Source organism: Oncorhynchus gorbuscha, linkage group LG02, assembly GCF_021184085.1.
Source record: "Oncorhynchus gorbuscha isolate QuinsamMale2020 ecotype Even-year linkage group LG02, OgorEven_v1.0, whole genome shotgun sequence".
Lineage (NCBI taxonomy): Eukaryota > Metazoa > Chordata > Actinopteri > Salmoniformes > Salmonidae > Oncorhynchus > Oncorhynchus gorbuscha.
The window spans coordinates 49,217,149-49,236,318 of NC_060174.1; the positions used below are offsets into that span (position 1 = coordinate 49,217,149).

Here is a 19,170-nt window from a genome sequence, read left to right on the forward strand (position 1 = left end):
TAAACCCTACAACTCATCCAGAACGCCGCAGCCCGTCTAGTGTTCAACCTTCCCAAGTTCTCTCACGTCACCCCGCTCCTCCGCTCTCTCCACTGGCTTCCAGTTGAAGCTCGCATCCGCTACAAGACCATGGTGCTTGCCTACGGAGCTGTGAGGGGAACGGCACCTCAGTACCTCCAGGCTCTGATCAGGCCCTACACCCAAATAAGGGCACTGCGTTCATCCACCTCTGGCCTGCTCGCCTCCCTACCACTGAGGAAGTACAGTTCCCGCTCAGCCCAGTCAAAACTGTTCGCTGCTCTGGCTCCCCAATGGTGGAACAAACTCCCTCACGACGCCAGGACAGCGGAGTCAATCACCACCTTCCGGAGACACCTGAAACCCCACCTCTTTAAGGAATACCTAGGATAGGATAAAGTAATCCTTCTCACCCCCCCCCCCCCTTAAAATATATAGATGCACTATTGTAAAGTGGCTGTTCCACTGGATGTCATAAGGTGAATGCACCAATTTGTAAGTTGCTCTGGATAAGAGCGTCTGCTAAATGACTTAAATGTAAATGTATATATTATTATTATATTATAGGGTAGCTTCCTGCCTTGGTGGAGAAATGTCCTTTGTTCTAGATGAGTAGGTATAGATGGGGGTTCGTGTGTGTGTGTGTGTGTGTGTGTGTGTGTGTGTGTGTGTGTGTGTGTGTGTGTGTGTGTGTGTGTGTGTGTGTGTGTGTGTGTGTGTGTGTGTGTGTGTGTGTGTGTGTGTGTGTGTGTGTGTGTGTGTGTGTGTGTGTGTGTGTGTGTGTGTGTGTTTTGAAAGCTCTCTCAATGTGTGCAGAGTGAGATGCTGTCAGCATGATCCTTTCTGCTCCAAATAATCCGCCACATTTGAGATAAACATATCTTACAAGATGATGAGCACTTGGAGCTTGGTGTTTTTTACTTTATTGACTGAACTGGAATGATTGAATTGGGGGAGGGCTAGTTGCTGTGCGCATGCTTGAGGAGAGGGGAAGAAAAAAACTCGGTTTGTTCAGTGGCGACAAGAAAAAGGTGAGGCGCAAAACTATACTATAAGGAACCACACACAGTCCCACTGAGAGGACCCGCAACAGAAGAGGTGGAAATATCAACAAAAATGTTTATATTTCAAATTGCGACCATGATGCTATGTAAGTTAAATTATTTTAAAATGTTTTCTTAAGAACGCATGGCCAACATTGAGTCAACTGAAAGAGCATAATAACGTTGCAAGTAATTCATAAAATACTGTATGTTCCTATAAGGACTGTAGTTCTTATAAGGTTTGAATAGTAAACGCGTCATAATTTGAATAAATGTTATTGTGGAGTGGTTTGGCTTTTTTATTTTACTGTGAACCATCTTGTTCTTGTTTTCAACTCCGCACGAGACATTTAAAGAACTTAGCGCATGTGACATTAATATAGGCTAAAGAAAAGGCTCATAGGCTTGTGTTTTCAACGACAAAAACTGTTTTATTATGTAGACCTAGCATAGGGACACCATTCTGAGCACTTTAAGAGAGTGGGCTAATGTAGCCTATTCCTATACTTTCATTATAGATATTTGATAATAAAATAACACTCAAACAACCCTGCCTGAATAAATTCCATTGTTCAAATCTGCCTCCTCTTTGCATAGCCGCAGGGTCGTGCGTCCTTGCCCAGGTAGGCATACCCGAGTTCAGCGATGTATGCACGGAGGGGAGCTGCTACCCGGCTACCGGAGACCTTCTCATTGGCAGAGCACACCAACTCTCCACCAACTCCACATGTGGCCTCCACCAGCCGGAGCGGTTTTGTATCGTCAGTCATTTACAGGTAAATGTGTCTGACACAATAAAGAACGCATTTGAACTAGGTCCAATATGTTATTATAGTATACTCATAAGCAGTGGTGCCTGGAGAAGTGGGTATACTCATAAGCAGTGGTGCCTGGAGAAGTGGGTATACATAAGCAGTGGTGCCTGGAGAAGTGGGGCTCATAAGCAAGTGGGTATACTCCAGTGGTGCCTATAAAAGTAATTAACTCTGGGCTTTTAATCATACTTATATTGTTATGACAAGTTGGCAACAGTTAAAACCTAATACAGTAAGACTCACGGTGGTGCTGTTATCAAAAGGCTCCGTTATTGTTACAGTAGCACCAGCGCGTTATGTAAAGTTAGCCTGGCTAGTAGCTACCATATTCACCATAAGTAAACTCTCTGATTTGTGGTGTCCACTCAGGCAGCAGTTGGAGTCTCTCATTCAAGCCTGTAGTAGGGAGGGAGATAAGCAGTGGTGTAGTGGTGCCTGGAGAAGTGGGTATACTCATAAGCAGTGGTGCCTGGAGAAGTGGGTATACTCATAAGCAGTGGTGCCTGGAGAAGTGGGTATACTCATAAGCAGTGGTGCCTGGATAAGTGGGTATACTCATAAGCAGTGGTGCCTGGATAAGTGGGTATACTCATAAGCAGTGGTGCCTGGAGAAGTGGGTAAGCAGTGGTGCCTGGAGAAGTGGGTATCATAAGCAGTGGTGCCTGGAGAAGTGGGTGGAGAAGTGGGTATACTCATAAGCAGTGGTGCCTGGAGAAGTGGGTATACTCATAAGCAGTGGTGCCTGGAGAAGTGGGTATACTCATAAGCAGTGGTGCCTGGAGAAGTGGGTATAAGCAGTGGTGCCTACTCATAAGCAGTGGTGCCTGGAGAAGTGGGTATACAGTGGTGCCTGGAGAAGTGGGTATAAGCAGTGGTGCCTGGAGAAGTGGGTATACTCATAAGCAGTGGTGCCTGGAGAAGTGGGTATACTCATAAGCAGTGGTGCCTGGAGAAGTGGGTAATCTTGCCAACATTTCCCGGGAAGGCCATGTGGAATGTTTTTAATGAGAAACAGTGGCCTACTATTTAAAATAACAAATGTTGCTGTCAACTGAGTCAAATTCACCGGTTTCAGATGTAATTTTATTGTATTAGCTCTTCGCTCTCAGTCGCACTTTTTAACAGAAAAACAACAAATAGGATGTTCTAAGTCCACTACCATTCCTAATCCACATCAGGGGACCACTTTTGAGGTCTAGGGGGAACGGTGTAGATAACCTTTAATTCAAGTGTGCAGGCACCTAGTACTGTTGTTTGGTTAGCGTTTCTGTAGTGCAAGAGATGGAGTTTGCTAAACAAATGGCCACTGGATTGATGCAAATAATCATTATATAATTCTGCCAGGTTACTTTGTAGGCTACTTTGTAGCTAGTTAACATTTAATTGAGAAGATTTTTGGCAAAGCCTTTCCATCTACCAGAAGGCGGTTAGGCCTATCATTAGCGTCTCTATGTTTTTCCTGCTCTTTGATTGTTCGAAACCTGGACATTTTAGTTCATATTATGAGGCATTTCTTACCTTGCTTGAAAGTAGCCTAGATCCCACCATAGAAACACTATATGCCACTATATACCTATTGGTTTTAAAATGAACTGTCTTTCATTGTCTAGCAGCCAAAGGCATCTTTAGATCGTTCTTCTTTCTACATTTCGAACAGATATTTCCATCTCGGTGCAGGGAACCGCTCCCATGTGTTGTATGCATTTTTAGAACAGGCCTACCGCCGTGTACACATTGCTGTGCATAAAACGTGAAAAATGTGGCCATGGATGTGTTACTTATTTTTTAGGTTGAATAAATACTGTTACATTAGTTTGTAAGAGAGCCTTAACTTTAGGCTATTTACTGTATTACAAAAGTAATATTGAATTGCATGTGGTTGAAAATGCAACCAAATATCAACATTTAAAGGAGAGGAATCTAATGCTTGAATAGTTAAATCTGAGCCTCTGCCTTATATTTAATAACTTATATTTTTGGTTGAGATGAATACATGAATCCAACATATCAGTTATTCATTTGTAGACATACTGGTATTAAAGCCAAACTGGCACAGTGGCTCAGATAGAACTACTCAAGCAGAATAAATCCTACATGTTCTTCAAATGTTTATATTTGGTTGCGTTGACAACCAAACACAATTCAATTTCCAGTTTGTTTACAAATGTATTATTGATATGTTAAATGAATAGGACCAAATCAAACCTTAAATGCACTTTTAAATAACGTTGGATTTGATTTAGTCATATTATTTAACTTACATTTTTGGTTGCGATGGAGACATGAATCCAACATATTAATTATTAACTTGAAGATTACATTTTAAATCAACCAAAGCTTGAAAACCAGGGGAGGCAGCCTAGTGGTTAGAGCGTTGGGCTAGTAACTGAAAGGTTGCTGGATCTAATCCCTGAGCTGACGAGGTAAAAATCTGTCCTTCTGCCCCTGAACAAGGCAGTTAACTCTCCGTTCCCCGGTAGGCCATCATTGTAAATAAGAATTTGTTCTTAACGGACTTGCCTGCTTAAATAAAGGTTCAATTGAAATAGGCCTATATGTATTGTCTATTTTTGAATTGAAACAATAGCTGTTGAACACTTTGCAAATGCTATATAGGCCTAAACAGATGATATGTCACTTATAAAGTATTATAAAGCATGGTTACATTTCATTTACTCTCTTAAAGGATCCGCCACTTTTTTTAATTTTCACTTAAAATTACATACCAAAGTCTAACTGCCTGTAACTCAGTCCCTGAAGCAAGGATTTGCATATTCTTGGTACCATTTGAAATGAAATACTTTGAGGTTTGTGGAAATGTGAAAGGAATGTAGGAGAATATAACACATTAGATCTGGTAAAAGATAATACAAAGAAAAAACAAACCGTTCGTTAGCCGTTCGTTTGTATTTTTTTTGTACCATCTTCTTTGAAATACAAGAGAAAGGCCATAGTCTATTATTACAGTTCAGGTGCAATTTAGTGTATGTGCAATGTTTAGACTGATCCAATGAACCATTGCATTTCTGTTCAAAATGTTGTATCAAGACTGCCCAAATGTGCATAATTTGTTTATTAATAACTTTTCATGTTCAAACTGTGCACTCTCCTCAAACAATATCATGGTATTATTTCACTGTACTAGCTACTGTAAATTGGACAGTGCAGTTGTATTAACAATAATTTAAGCTATATATATATCAGATATGTCTATGTCCTGGGAAATGTTCTTGTTACCTACAACCTCATGCTAATCGCATTACCCTACGTTATCTTAACCGTCCCTCGGAAGGGACACCAATCCCGAAGAAGTTTTTAAACCTACCCTTTGGAATGACTTCAATACAGTAAATCTATTTACTTATTAAGAGATATGGATAATAAATTCATTTTAAAAATGGAAACGCTCTTGCCGTGGTCAATTTGGCATTCAGATGTTATAATAATCACCTTAAGGTTTACAGTCAATCCCTTGTCTGTTGGGGGTGGAATATATCAATGGTGTATATTCAAAATAATCCTTGTGCTTTTATTTTCAATACTTCCTTCCAGATATGTTTTCTTTAAACTCCTGCTTTCTCAATGTGAGCGTAGGAGTGGGAGAGATGTTAGGGAGTCGCACAACCCTCTGAGTTGTCTAGACCACTTCCTGCCTCAGTCACACAATCACTCCAGCAGCATTATTGAGGTTCCGACCAACAAAAGAGTTTTGGAATGTCTTCAACAACTTGAAAGTGGCTGTGCTTTTGTTCTCCCTTACATAAAAAAGACAGACCATACCTTGTTTGAGAAATCATCCTATTTTATCAGCTGTGTAGATTGAAACCCGCATCGGTCTGTATTATATCCTCCTATATCCAATGTACTTCTTGAGAATACTTTCATGATGTGCATCTGTTTAAAGTATGCTATGTCCTGAGCATGCTAACATTTTAAGATTGAAATCTAATCCAATACAATTTTTTATAATGTGTGTGAGAGAAACCAGATTGTGATCCAACAGGATCCTAGTGAAGGTGGAGGTGCCATGTCTTATCAAACACATCTATCTATATGTAGTGGAATTTAAATTCTAGCGTGTGCCTGTGGGCTCAATGTTTCATGGTCCTGATGTATAGATGCTTTGGATTATTGTAAAGTTGTTTCTTCTCAAGTGAAGTGGTAAAAAGACGTTAGAAGGATGTCTAGATGGTGCTGAATTTGTACCCTTAAAAGTGTGTGTATACATTCGCAAGCACACACACACTCACACACACAACCACCACACACACTGTGTGTCTTCTGAACATCTGGTGGCCAAATGAAGCGTACATTGTCAGCAGCCTCAGATAAGCATTCGCTGATGAGGCCAGGGCAAGATAGGCTCCTATTTTTAAAGTTGTTAAGGGCCTATTTGGCGCAATCACTCATTTCAGCATCCGTATCTACTCTTGATAAAATAACTCATTTTCATTCACTTCTGTATGAATGGGCTTTGTTTGTTATCTGTCCCCGAGTGGGAGAAATCCACTTGGCATCACTGGCAGTCTCATCTCTCTCTCTTTCTCCCAACCCCCACGGTCTCTTCAGGATGAGAAGAAATGCTTTTTGTGTGACTCCACCAACGTCTACGTCAAAAGCGTGGTGAACACCACCACCGGCCACCGGGTGGAGAACGTCGTGACCACATTCGCCCCCAACCGCTTGAAAACCTGGTGGCAGTCAGAGAATGGTGAGTTCTCGTGGGGGTGGGGGTGCTAGCAGGCAGAGGGGTTAAATTAATGGTGACTCTCTCACTCCCGCCTCTTGGCATATTTTCACCCTCCAATCCCTTAGCTTTAATCAATGTGAGGGAAGACTTCAAAGAGAAAGCAGTAATGGCTGACCTGTCATAAACTTTGGAATAACAGGATGAACCCTTTGGGAATGATTAGCTAGGTGGCCGTTGGGATGACACACTGTGTACACCGTGTAATGGATGCTCGTAAGGAAGTTCTCACTTCTTACTAGGCTTGGGCGGTATACCGTATATACATTACAGCTTCAACTATTTTTTTGTTGTTGCAGTTTGTCAATACATTTCAATATTTGTGGCTACCTATTTGAATAAGTACCTGCTGTCAACTTGTGCAGTACGTTAGGAGATCATGCAGATCGCGTTGATCAGTTCACCTGTCACATTATTTGACATTATGAAGCTCACCGTATTTCCCCAGAACAGTTGAACGAGTCACGTGTTTGTTTGTAAATTGCACAATGGGAGAAGGCAGGAGCAGGTGAGTCCAGCTGACAGGGGTCGTGTTTTATATTGAAGGTCAACCGTGTTTTTATTTGCTTCAATAGAGTGATCCGGGGCATGCAAGTATGGTTTTCCTTCACAGAAAATACATTAGTGCAACACATTAGGCATAAAATAGCTTAAACAGAACTGCAATGCTATGATGCAATGCATCATATAATGTTAGCTTTCTGCCGTGTTTGAGAAGTCAAAGCCCTTCGGATGAGGTATGTGTACTGCTGCCGCTGCTGTCTTGATTTCCTTGCGTTATTTCTCCTCTCCGTTCTCGGCTCGCCTGCCTCTTCTCTGAGCACTTGGCCTTTAATGATTACTCAGAGGCCACCAGCATTGAAATCATCCACAACTTTAAATGGTCAGTGCGTTCAAAAAGGTCATTTCCCTATATTTGACAGATATTTCCACGGCTATGAGGTTGAAATAATAGAGTGACATTTAGAGAATTATGATAATACCAGGCGATATCAGTTAATAGACCAATAATAATCACTCAGATGACTACAGTTCTTACAAAATTCTTGCTTGAGAAATTGCTTTTTGCTAAAAAAAGAAGCTTTTTTGTTACTTTTTGAAAAATTGAATTGAAAACAATCACAGGAAGGTAATTGTGACCCAGAAATGATTTGATATTGAAATAAAAACAGCTGCATTGGACCTTTTAAAAAAAAAAATTTTTTTTTGATATCCCAAGTACACCTTGCCTTGAAAGAGTTAACTCCCAAAGTAGTGCTGCAAGGATATTGGATCCAGAAATCTGATAGGAGTTTGGGGAGGTTTTGGTGGAGGAATAGCGGCCAACTCCACCGATGGGGGTTGGAAAAGAGGCAGGGAATTTTCATTCATAATCCAGACATTACCGTACTAGATCCGCTCCGACACTGGCAATGTATGACCCAGACCAAAACACAACCTCTTACGTACATAAGCACAGAAAAGGTTTCCCCCAAACCCTCTGTAAAACTGACACTCAACAATCGTTGCTAGAAAGCGTATTATTACTTCTTAGTTGCCTTATGTTGTTGTAATGCAAACATGACTTATAGTCTGTTGGAATACGTGGTGGCTTGTTGTTGCTCTTGTTGCTACTCATTAAACGTAGCCGCTTGACATTAGTTTTACCAAAGAAATGGGGACATTTGGAACGGCTGTGTTGTTATTTGCTGTTTAACTGCCCAGTGGTTTATGCTGAAAACCCACCGCGTCATTTTGTGGCAAAGAAGATGGATGTCAGGAATCAGAAGGGCAGCCGTGAGATTGATATCATAGAATGGAACCAACCATGATTAGACTATGGAGGGAGAGAGTCGAAGAGTTAATGCAAGTGTTCCGGTCCAGAGGAAGCACTGGGAAGAGTGGATAAGTGCCGTGTAGTGTTAAGCATTCCAGATTGTGTTATGCTTGGCTCAAGTGGAACCCTGTAAACTCATTTTTTGGTTTTTCTTTCTCCTTCCTCTCTCCATCCGTTTCACCCTCTCTGACTTCATAACTTTTTGTAATTCTATCCTTCACTTGCCTTTTGACCCTTTCTCTTTCCTGGCCCCTCTTTCTCTCCCTCCCCTTTTCCATTTTTGGCCACCTCTTTTTTTTTTAAATGTCCCTCTCTCCTTTTCCTCTCTGTCTCTTTTCCCACCTCTTCCTCTTTTTCTCCGCAGGCCTTGAGAAAGTGACCATCCAGCTGAACTTGGAGGCGGAGTTTCATTTCACCCACCTCATCATGACCTTCAAGGTAACCAATGGAGATGCTGGGTCAGAGGGCTCGCTGTGGGGGAGCATGGGTAATATGTAAGGGGATGCTGGCCGGCCTGTCTACTCAGGAGATTAGCACAAGCCTTGGTCTGGGAGGTCTCCCCCCCACACACACACACATATCCCCCAGCTGTGTGTGAGCCCGAGGAATGTGGAACAGACCTCCCTCCCGTCCGGGATTGTTCGCTCCACACAGATCTAGCCTGTATAACATTACTCACAATCGCAGCCTATTTATGCTGTGTGAAAGCACTTTTGAAATACAGCCAATATTGAACTCAACTGTGTCATCAATCCTGTGTGACAAATACAAAAGTTCCAGTTATGGATGAATGTACTGTAACAGACATTCCCAATGGCTAGCAGCTTCTCATAAGAAAAAAAATAAAGTAAAATGCCAGAATATGTCCCCTGTTGTTCACAGATCTTTCAACATCAACATGTCCACATAGTATGACTCAACTTTCATTGTAATTATGGTATTGTCGTATATCGTTTTATTAGATAGTTCACACCTGTATTCTCTCATGGCGCGTCATCTTTGATTACAGCGAATTATGTTAGTTTAGAAAAAGTTTGCCATTTTCCAGATGTACTCCTGGTCAAATTGCTGGTCGTAACCTCAGTGTGAAGGTATATCATCAAAGTGCATAAGTATGGTTTCTTCTCCACGACAGACCTTCCGGCCTGCTGCTATGGTGATCGAGCGCTCGGCTGACTTTGGGAAGAACTGGCAGGTGTACCGCTACTTTGCATACGACTGCGCGGCGGCATACCCTGCCATATCCCCGGGGCCCATGCAGAAAGTGGATGACATCATCTGCGATTCGCATTACTCCGACATAGAGCCGTCGACAGAGGGAGAGGTGTGTGTTCAGCATTACTGAGTTTTGAGAGAGTCTAAATTCTATCAATGATAGGTTTATACACTGAGTTTACAAAACATTAAGAACACCTGCTCTTTCATTGACATAGACTGACCCGGTGACTCCAGGTGAAAGTGGCAGGTAGCCTAGCGGTTAAGAGCTTTGGGCCAGTAACTGAAACGTCGCTAGTTCGAGTCCCTGAGCCGACTAGGTGAGAAATCTGTCTGTGTCCTTGAGCAAGGCACTTAACCCTAATTGCTCCTGTAAGTTGCCCTGGATAAGAGCATCTGCTGAATCACTCAAATGTAAATGTTATTGACGTTACATGTTAGATCCACTTCAATCAGTGTGGATGACGGTTGAAGAGACAGGTTAAAGAAGGATTATAAAAGTGCCTTTGAAAGGGGGTATGGTAGTAGGTGCCAGGCGCACCGGTTTGTGTCAAGAACTGCAACGCTTCTGGATTTTTCACGCTCAACATTTTCCCGCGTGTATCAAGAATGGTCCACCAACCAAAGGACATCCAACCGACTTGACACAGCGGCGGGAAGCATTGGAGTCAACATGGGCCAGCATCCCTGTGGAACACTTTCGACACCTTGTGAGGCCCATGCCCCGGCGCATTGAGGCTGTTCTGAGGAGGGTGGGGCGCAACTCAATAATAGGAAGGAGTCCCTAATGTTTTGCACACTCAGTGTATGTCAAGTCATTTGTTGTAGCTAAGTAATAACCAATCACATACACAACACAATGAAAGTCGAGTGTAATCGCAGTGACTGTCTCTGTAGGTCATCTTCCGAGTTTTGGATCCAGCTTTCCGTATTGAAGACCCCTACAGCCCCAGAATCCAAAGTAAGTTCCAGTGACGACACGTGTACTTAATGGTTTATATCTGTTCTTTTGATCCTTGGGAAAATAAGAGCTATGTGTTGCCTGTTAGCCAACTAGAACTGCAAAACACAATTATTACGCATAATGACCTCAGGGCTAACAATCTACAAGCTAACGGCTAACACATGTCTCTCGAACGATTCAGACATGTTGAAGATCACCAACCTGAGGGTGAAGTTCACCAAGCTGCACACCCTGGGAGACAACCTGCTGGACTCCCGCATGGAGATCAAGGAGAAGTACTACTACGCCGTCTACGACATGGTGGTCCGGGGTAACTGCTTCTGCTACGGACACGCCTCCGAGTGCGCCCCCGTCGACGGGGCTGGGGCTGGGGATGGAGTGGAGGGCATGGTGAGTTCTCCCTGATAAGGTTGTTGTAGTTAGTTTTCATCAGGTCTCCTTATGTGTGGACGTTTGTGCACTTTGTGTGTGTGTGTTACCGTTTAAGAACAATTGTGTTTGTGTTGGTGAGAGCGTGTGGATCGACATCTGCGTGCGCTTGGGAGACTGTTTGTGTGTTTGCGGACAGCATGTGTCTTGTGTGTGTACGTGTTTGTCTGTGTGTGTATGCTCTGGAGAGAAAAAGGCAAACAATGCAGTTCCTGTTTAGTCTCTGCTACGGCCTGTCTGTCTGTCTGTCTGCAGAAAGGCTACTCTGCCTTTTGGTCACTTTTATTATACAGTCTATTCACCAGGAAAGAGGAAATGATCCCTATTCACTCTCCTCTTCCTCTCAGTCATTTTGCAGTGTTTTTCAAATGGATTCCCTCACATTAAAATGTCTTAAAAACAAAACTAGATACAGTAACACCTTGCCTGAGGAGGCCTAACATAAAAGCTACGTAACCCTGCCATAAGAGTGGGATAGTGGCTGTTATAGCGACACCAAACTTGGCACGTATCTGCTATTATCTTGAAGGTTTTATTATTTAATTGTTAGTTTGCTCATTTTAACCGAATCCGAGTCAGTCTGTCTGTCAAAGTATTGTCCTTTGTCTGCAGACCAGATGAGAGCTAGCCAACACTGTAAACATGTCCTGCTGCCATCTGGAAGGGGAATACGCGGATAGAGCTGGAGGAAAAACTATATCTTGAGCAACTGTTCCTTTTGTCTGTAGTTTCCCCTTGCTTTTGCACTGATATCTCAGCTGCAATGGACCATAATGGCCAAGGGAAGCTGTTTCAAATACCACTATTCCACCAGAGGCCTGGGTCTCTGCACAGTAGTTGATAGGTCCCTGAACTATACTATTAAACCCTGAATATGGCCTGTGAAATCATTTTACGGTCGATGTCAATAGATCGTTTGTGTTCGTAGTTTATGCACATGGATAGGATATGAAGTAATGGCATATTCACTGCTTTTAAGTGCTTAGTAAATGTCTAATTCAGTTGTTCGCCTCCATTTCTGAATGATATTCCTAAGGTGCATGGCCACTGTATGTGCAACCACAACACCATGGGGCTAAACTGTGAGAAGTGTCAGGACTTCTACCACGAGCTGCCCTGGAGACCAGCCAAGGGACGCAACACCAATGCCTGTAAAAGTATGCCACTTTACCCTAACATATATATTTTTTTACTAGAGGGAAATATTATAGCTTGTGGTCCCCTTATAATTGATCGCTTGTGACGACAGGCTGCAGTGTCTGCTCAGTCAGTTAACAACCGTCCAACTAGCTTTTCTATGAACACTGTGAATCAACGTTGTCTGCTTGCCTTCGTCTCTCTCTGCAGAGTGTAACTGTAACCAGCACTCAGGCTCGTGTCACTTCGACATGGCAGTTTACGTCTCTACGGGTAATGTGAGCGGCGGTGTGTGTGACGAGTGCCAGCACAACACCGTGGGTCACAACTGTGAACAGTGCAAGCCTTTCTACTACCAGCACCCAGAGAGGGACATCCGCGACCCCAGCATCTGTGAACGTAGGTCGATCCTCCAACTCCAACCCCCCTCTACGGCTCCCCTCCACACCCCACCATCCAAACCCAGCCTTTACCTCTTATACCTCCAGCCATCCTTGTTACATTCTCCCCCGTTACTCCTCCACCTCTTGAACCTCTGTTTCTTCACCTCTGCCTCCATCCTTGTACGCTTCTCCGCCACTTTGCTCCACCCCCGCCCCACTCCCCCTCATCTCGTCCGTGACTCTGTCTGTCTCTCTTTAGAAAATATAGATGTTTCACATTTTCCCTTCCTCCCGCCTGGATCTGCGATCTGGATCTTTGATCCTGCCTCTGTGACCTGGATCTGAGCGAGAACAACTGGGCTTTGAGGCTATGTCAGCCAAAGCAGTGTGGTCTTTTAATTCCAAACCACTGTATGGTGTAGAAGAGACCCCTCTCATGTGTCACCTCCCACCCTTTCATGGCTCTCTGGGTAGGCCACTGGAGATGCATAACTGGCCTCAGCCTAGCATCTAGGGAGAACCTCATCGCAGTCTGCGTTGATGTGTGAATAATGGGCTTGTTAGGGTTTTCACATTTGTCTCCAGTGTTTGGAGTCCTGGTGTAAGTGTGGTGTGTGAGAGAACTTCCATTATTCCTTTGTAAGACTTTTTTCCTACCCTTTTGTTTTAAGTTTGGTCATTTTGTTAGCCCCGTAGATAGCTACAGTTAAGCACACAAATCATTGATGCAGATGTTCAAATAACCTTCAGAAGTTACAGTATATTCCCTTCATCAAGAGGAAAATATCAAATACCTCACATTCATATTGACCTTGACCATTTTTTTTTTTCGGCCCATTAGTCACCATTGCAGCATTTCTACTCCACTAGTTCCATGCACAATACCCCATTTTACATAATAATTCCTAACTCAAATGTTCCTGATGATTCCCATCTCTCCGTAGCATGTAACTGTGATCCGGTGGGCTCCCTGAACGGCGGGGTCTGTGACAGGATGACTGATGTGTCATCTGGACTGATCACTGGCCAGTGTCGCTGCAAACCCAATGTGGAGGGAGAGCGCTGTGACCAGTGCCAGCAGGCCCACTATGGCCTGGGTGACCACCCTCTGGGCTGCCTGGGTAAAGGCACACACACATTCACGCACACGTCTTGGGGTTTTTCCAAGTCCTTGCATAGGCTTTTTCAAGCTGTGTATTTCAGCATTTTATTGGAATAACTACTCTTTGTGGTTTTTCCCAGCCTGCACCTGTAATACCCTGGGGACAGTTCCTGGAGGGAGTCCGTGTCATACAGACTCAGGAGATTGTTTCTGCAAAAGCCTGGTCACAGGGAGAGACTGTGACCAATGTATGGTGAGGAACCCTATTATGATTTACTTACTTTGTACACGACACTTTGTACTCAAAGTCAACTGTGCAAACTGAGAGACCAGAAAGTTAGCCATGACACTATGTGAGAGTCAGTTGACTTACGATTACCAATGGCCACTAGCGCTTCACTAGCCAGCTAGTTACACATCTGCTACATACGTTCTGTAAGTGTTTTTTGGTGGCTTGGTTTAGTCGTCACCAGGGCTGTAAATCTTGTAAAGAGACTGGTACATCCATCCACAGCTTGGAAACAGCTTTTGCAGTGAAACATAGTGGGAGGTCGTTAACAACGTGTCATTAAAGGAGTGTTTTTAACAGTGTGTGTGTGTGTGTGTGTGTATCCTACAGCCTCAGCACTGGGGGCTCAGCAATGATATGGATGGCTGCAGACCATGTGACTGTGACCTGGGTGGAGCCCTCAATAACGAGTGAGTTCAAAGTTCACATCTCAAATTCTCTTATCTAAATGCCTGTGTTACCCAATTTACTTTACAAATTCTTCATACTTTCTTCTTTTGATCAGTGGTGTAAAGTACTTATGTAAAAATACTTTAGAGTACTACTTAAGTCGTTTTTTGGGTTATCTGTGCTTTACTTTACTACTTATATTTTGGAAAACTTTTACTTCACTACATTTCTAATGAAAATAGTGTACTTTTTACTCCATACATTTTCCCTGACACACAAAAGTACTATTTACATTTTGAATGCTTAGCAGGACAGAAAATGGTCCACTACACACACTTATCAAGAGAACATCCCTTGTCATCCCTACTGCTTGGTGGACTGAGTGTTGGAATGTGCCCCTGACTATCCGTTAAAAAAAACTATAGAAAATGGTGCCGTCTGATTTGCTTACTTTTGATACTTAAGTATATTTTAACAATTAAATGTACTTTTGATACTTAAGTGTATTGAAAACCAAATACTTTTAGACTTTTACTCAAGTAGTATTTTACTGGGTGACTTTCACTTTTACTTGAGTCATTTTCTATTAAGGTATCTTTACTTTTACTCAAGTATGACAATTGTATACTTTTTCCACCACTGCTTTTGATACAGCCACAAAAGTCTTAAAATACCTTGATGTTGCAACTTTTAAACTCGGTCCTCTCTCTCTCTGACTCCAGCTGTTCTCAGGAGACTGGCCAGTGTGCGTGTAGAGAACACATGTTTGGCCGGCGCTGTGACCAGGTGGAGTCAGGCTTCTATTTCATTGCCCTGGACCACTACACCTACGAGGCCGAGGACGCCAAGTTTGGACCTGTGAGTTACCTACCTCATCACGTGATCATGGTTGATTCATGTTCACTACGCCTACTCACCTTTTGTCTTTCTCCACCCTCTATTTTTCCCTCCTCTCTTCTTCCTCCAGGGTTTGACAGTAGTGCAGAGACCTCGCCCGCAGGACCGTAGCCCCACCTGGACAGGGATAGGTTTTGTCAACGTTCCCGAGGGGGCCTACCTGGAGTTCTCCATTGACAACATCCCCCACTCCATGGAGTATGACATCCTCATCCGCTACGAGCCTCAGGTCAGCCTCAGCACATATCACATTTCCCTCCACCTTCATGGGGTCATGTCCCTACCCTTGTTTACCTGTTTATGTCTATGTACCTGTTGTGTTGGCGTAGTTACCAGACCAGTGGGAGGAGGTGTTGATGACAGTGATGCGGCCCAGTTTGATTTCAGCAGACAGTCGCTGTGCCAACACCATGCCCGATGACGACAACCAGATGATATCCCTTCATCCCGGATCACGGTAAACACACACGTCCTCCTCTGTCTGTGTGTATGTGTTGGTGGGAGGTGGGACTGGTGGGTGACTGGTCAAATCAAATCAAATGGTATTGGTCACATACACATGGTTAGCAGATGGTATTGCGAGTGTAGCGAAAATGCTTGTGAGAGTGACTGTGCATGTGGGAGTGAGTGATGGCCTCTGTGTGTGTACTAGGTATACTCTGTGTATGCACCTTGGAGGTTCCCCTGGAGCACACTGTGTGTCATAGGAGTGTTTGAAAAAGTGTGTTTTATTTTCTGAAATCCGTCTTTTTCTTGTCTCCTCAGATACATGGTGCTCCCCAGACCAGTGTGTTTCGAGGCAGGGATGAACTACACTGTTCGTCTGAGCCTGCCCCTCTACTCTGCACTCAGTGACGTCCAGTCCCCATATACACTTATCGACTCGGTTAGTCCCCCCCCCCCACACACACACAACTCTGACTTTTCCTTAAAATACCCATCAATGTCAATTGTAGATTTACGCTGAAATGTCAGCTACTCGGATTTCATATTAGGATTGAGCCTTTACTGACTCCATGCTAAATCTCATTCCATCTTCTGTATCTCTCTTCCTCGTTTGTAGATTGTGCTGATGCCCCACTGTAAGAACCTGGAGATCTTCACTGGTTCTGTGGGAGGTGACGTGGCCACCAACAGTGCCTGGGACACGTTCCAGCGTTACCGCTGTCTGGAGAACAGCCAGAGCGTAGTGAAGACCCCGTCCACAGACATCTGCCGCAACTTCATCTTCAGCGTATCTGCTCTGCTGCACCGGGGAGCTAAAGGTATGGGGACCGCACTCCCAACACTGAAGTATTCTTCAACATACTGGTATGCTCATGTATTTGTTTCTTAACTAAAGGTCTTTGTTAGGGTTGAATGACGGGAACCCGGTTACCGAGATTCACCACCCAAAACCACTCCCTTTTTCAACGGGATAAATAACTGCGAGAAACCGGTCAATTATAATGAATGTGTCTACGGCCCTCTCTCCGCTCTCTGCATGATCAGTCGTCAACACTCGGTGTGGGGAAACACAGCCCATCTCAGTATGGAGCGCGGTTCACTAGGCTCGTAGACCTATTCATCTCATCATGGTAACTTTGTTTCTTGTGACAGGTAGGCCCTACACTTGCTGCAGCGTAACCTACGCTACAGTAATAGAAAGACTGAATGCTTGCCAGTTTACACATCTCCATCTGGATTTTGGGGGTCACCTTATTTTTAAAAAAAAATGTAATTGTAATGTTATTTGTAAAAAAATGTTTTTAATTGCTGCTGCAGAGTTTTAAAACAGCCGACCACTCAAAAATGGTTGCTTTAAATCAGTGCATGCGCGAGCACTCTCTCACAGTCTCTCAATTTCATTTAAATTGCAACCAAAATATATAATCCTGTTCAAGATTGATATAGGTATACAGTGCCTTGCGAAAGTATTCGGCCCCCTTGAACTTTGCGACCTTTTGCCACATTTCAGGCTTCAAACATAAAGATATAAAACTGTATTTTTTTGTGAAGAATCAACAGCAAGTGGGACACAATCATGAAGTGGAATGACATTTATTGGATATTTCAAACTTTTTTAACAAATCAAAAACTGAAAAATTATTCAGCCCCTTTACTTTCAGTGCAGCAAACTCTCTCCAGAAGTTCAGTGAGGATCTCTGAATGATCCAATGTTGACCTAAATGACTAATGATGATAAATACAATGCACCTGTGTGTAATCAAGTCTCCGTATAAATGCACCTGCACTGTGATAGTCTCAGAGGTCCGTTAAAAGCGCAGAGAGCATCATGAAGAACAAGGAACACACCAGGCAGGTCCGAGATACTGTTGTGAAGAAGTTTAAAGCCGGATTTGGATACAAAAATATTTCCCAAGCTTTAAACATCCAAAGGAGCACTGTGCAAGCGATAATATTGAAATGGAAGGAGTATCAGACCACTGCAAATCTACCAAGACCTGGCCGTCCCTCTAAACTTTCAGCTCATACAAGGAGAAGACTGATCAGAGATGCAGCCAAGAGGCCCATGATCACTCTGGATGAACTGCAGAGATCTACAGCTGAGGTGGGAGACTCTGTCCATAGGACAACAATCAGTCGTATATTGCACAAATATGGCCTTTATGGAAGAGTGGCAAGAAGAAAGCCATTTCTTAAAGATATCCATAAAAAGTGTTGTTTAAAGTTTGCCACAAGCCACCTGGGAGACACACCAAACATGTGGAAGAAGGTGCTCTGGTCAGATGAAACCAAAATTGAACTTTTTGGAAACAATGCAAAACGTTATGTTTGGCGTAAAAGCAACACAGCTCATCACCCTGAACACACCATCCCCACTATCAAACATGGTGGTGGCAGCATCATGGTTTGGGCCTGCTTTTCTTCAGCTGGGACAGGGAAGATGGTTAAAATTGATGGGAAGATGTATGGAGCCAAATACAGGACCATTCTGGAAGAAAACCTGATGGAGTCTGCAAAAGACCTGAGACTGGGACGGAGATTTGTCTTCCAACAAGACAATGATCCAAGACATAAAGCAAAATCTACAATGGAATGGTTCAAAAATAAACATATCCAGGTGTTAGAATGGCCAAGTCAAAGTCCAGACCTGAATCCAATCGAGAATCTGTGGAAAGAACTGAAAACTGCTGTTCACAAATGCTCTCCATCCAACCTCACTGAGCTCGAGCTGTTTTGCAAGTAGGAATGGGAAAAAATTTCAGTCTCTCGATGTGCAAAACTGATAGAGACATACCCCAAGCGACTTACAGCTGTAATCGCAGCAATAGGTGGCGCTACAAAGTATTAACTTAAGGGGGCTGAATAATTTTGCACACCCAATTTTTCAGTTTTTGATTTGTTCAAAAGGTTTGAAATATCCAATAAATGTCGTTCCACTTCATGATTGTGTCCCACTTGTTGTTGATTCTTCACAAAAAAATACAGTTTTATATCTTTACGTTTGAAGCCTGAAATGTGGCAAAAGGTTGCAAAGTTCAAGGGGGCCGAATACTTTCGCAAGGCACTGTATGTGGTGCATTCAGAAAGTATTCAGACCCCTTGACTTTTTCCACATTTTCTTACATTAGTCTTAATCTAAAATGGATTAAATACAAATATTTTCCTCATCAATCTACACACAATACCCAATAATGTCAAAGCAAAACCAAGTTTTTAGACATTTTTGCAAATGTATTAAAAATATAAAAAAACTGATTTGCTCTGAGACTCGAAATTGAGCTCAGGTTCGTCCTGTTTCCATTGATTATCCTTGAGATGTTTCTACAACTTGATTGGAGTCTCTGAATGTCCTTGAGTGGCCCAGCCAGAGCCCGGACTTGAACCCAATTGAACATCTCTGGAGAGACCTGAAAATAGCTGCGAGAAACTCCCCAAATACAAGCTTGTAGCGTCATACCCAAGAAGACTCGATGCTGTA

At 43.2% G+C, this 19,170-nt stretch overlaps 1 protein-coding gene across 1 annotated transcript in view; it reads left to right on the forward strand.

The window, feature by feature from the left end:
• The first annotated feature begins 971 nt into the window (after nt 1-971).
• LOC124003690 (laminin subunit beta-1-like) overlaps nt 972-19,170 on the forward strand; it is a 38,190-nt gene continuing 19,991 nt past the window's right edge. Inside the window, exons 1-17 of the mRNA XM_046312213.1 lie at nt 972-1,168; nt 1,659-1,837; nt 6,446-6,587; nt 8,804-8,877; nt 9,575-9,763; nt 10,552-10,615; nt 10,800-11,008; nt 12,084-12,204; nt 12,395-12,583; nt 13,512-13,688; nt 13,810-13,922; nt 14,289-14,368; nt 15,071-15,206; nt 15,316-15,474; nt 15,575-15,702; nt 16,011-16,131; nt 16,309-16,510. Of these exons, the coding sequence (XP_046168169.1) occupies nt 1,135-1,168; nt 1,659-1,837; nt 6,446-6,587; nt 8,804-8,877; nt 9,575-9,763; nt 10,552-10,615; nt 10,800-11,008; nt 12,084-12,204; nt 12,395-12,583; nt 13,512-13,688; nt 13,810-13,922; nt 14,289-14,368; nt 15,071-15,206; nt 15,316-15,474; nt 15,575-15,702; nt 16,011-16,131; nt 16,309-16,510 (2,317 nt within the window). The 5' untranslated portion in view covers nt 972-1,134. The remainder of the gene's footprint in view (nt 1,169-1,658; nt 1,838-6,445; nt 6,588-8,803; nt 8,878-9,574; nt 9,764-10,551; nt 10,616-10,799; nt 11,009-12,083; nt 12,205-12,394; nt 12,584-13,511; nt 13,689-13,809; nt 13,923-14,288; nt 14,369-15,070; nt 15,207-15,315; nt 15,475-15,574; nt 15,703-16,010; nt 16,132-16,308; nt 16,511-19,170) is intronic.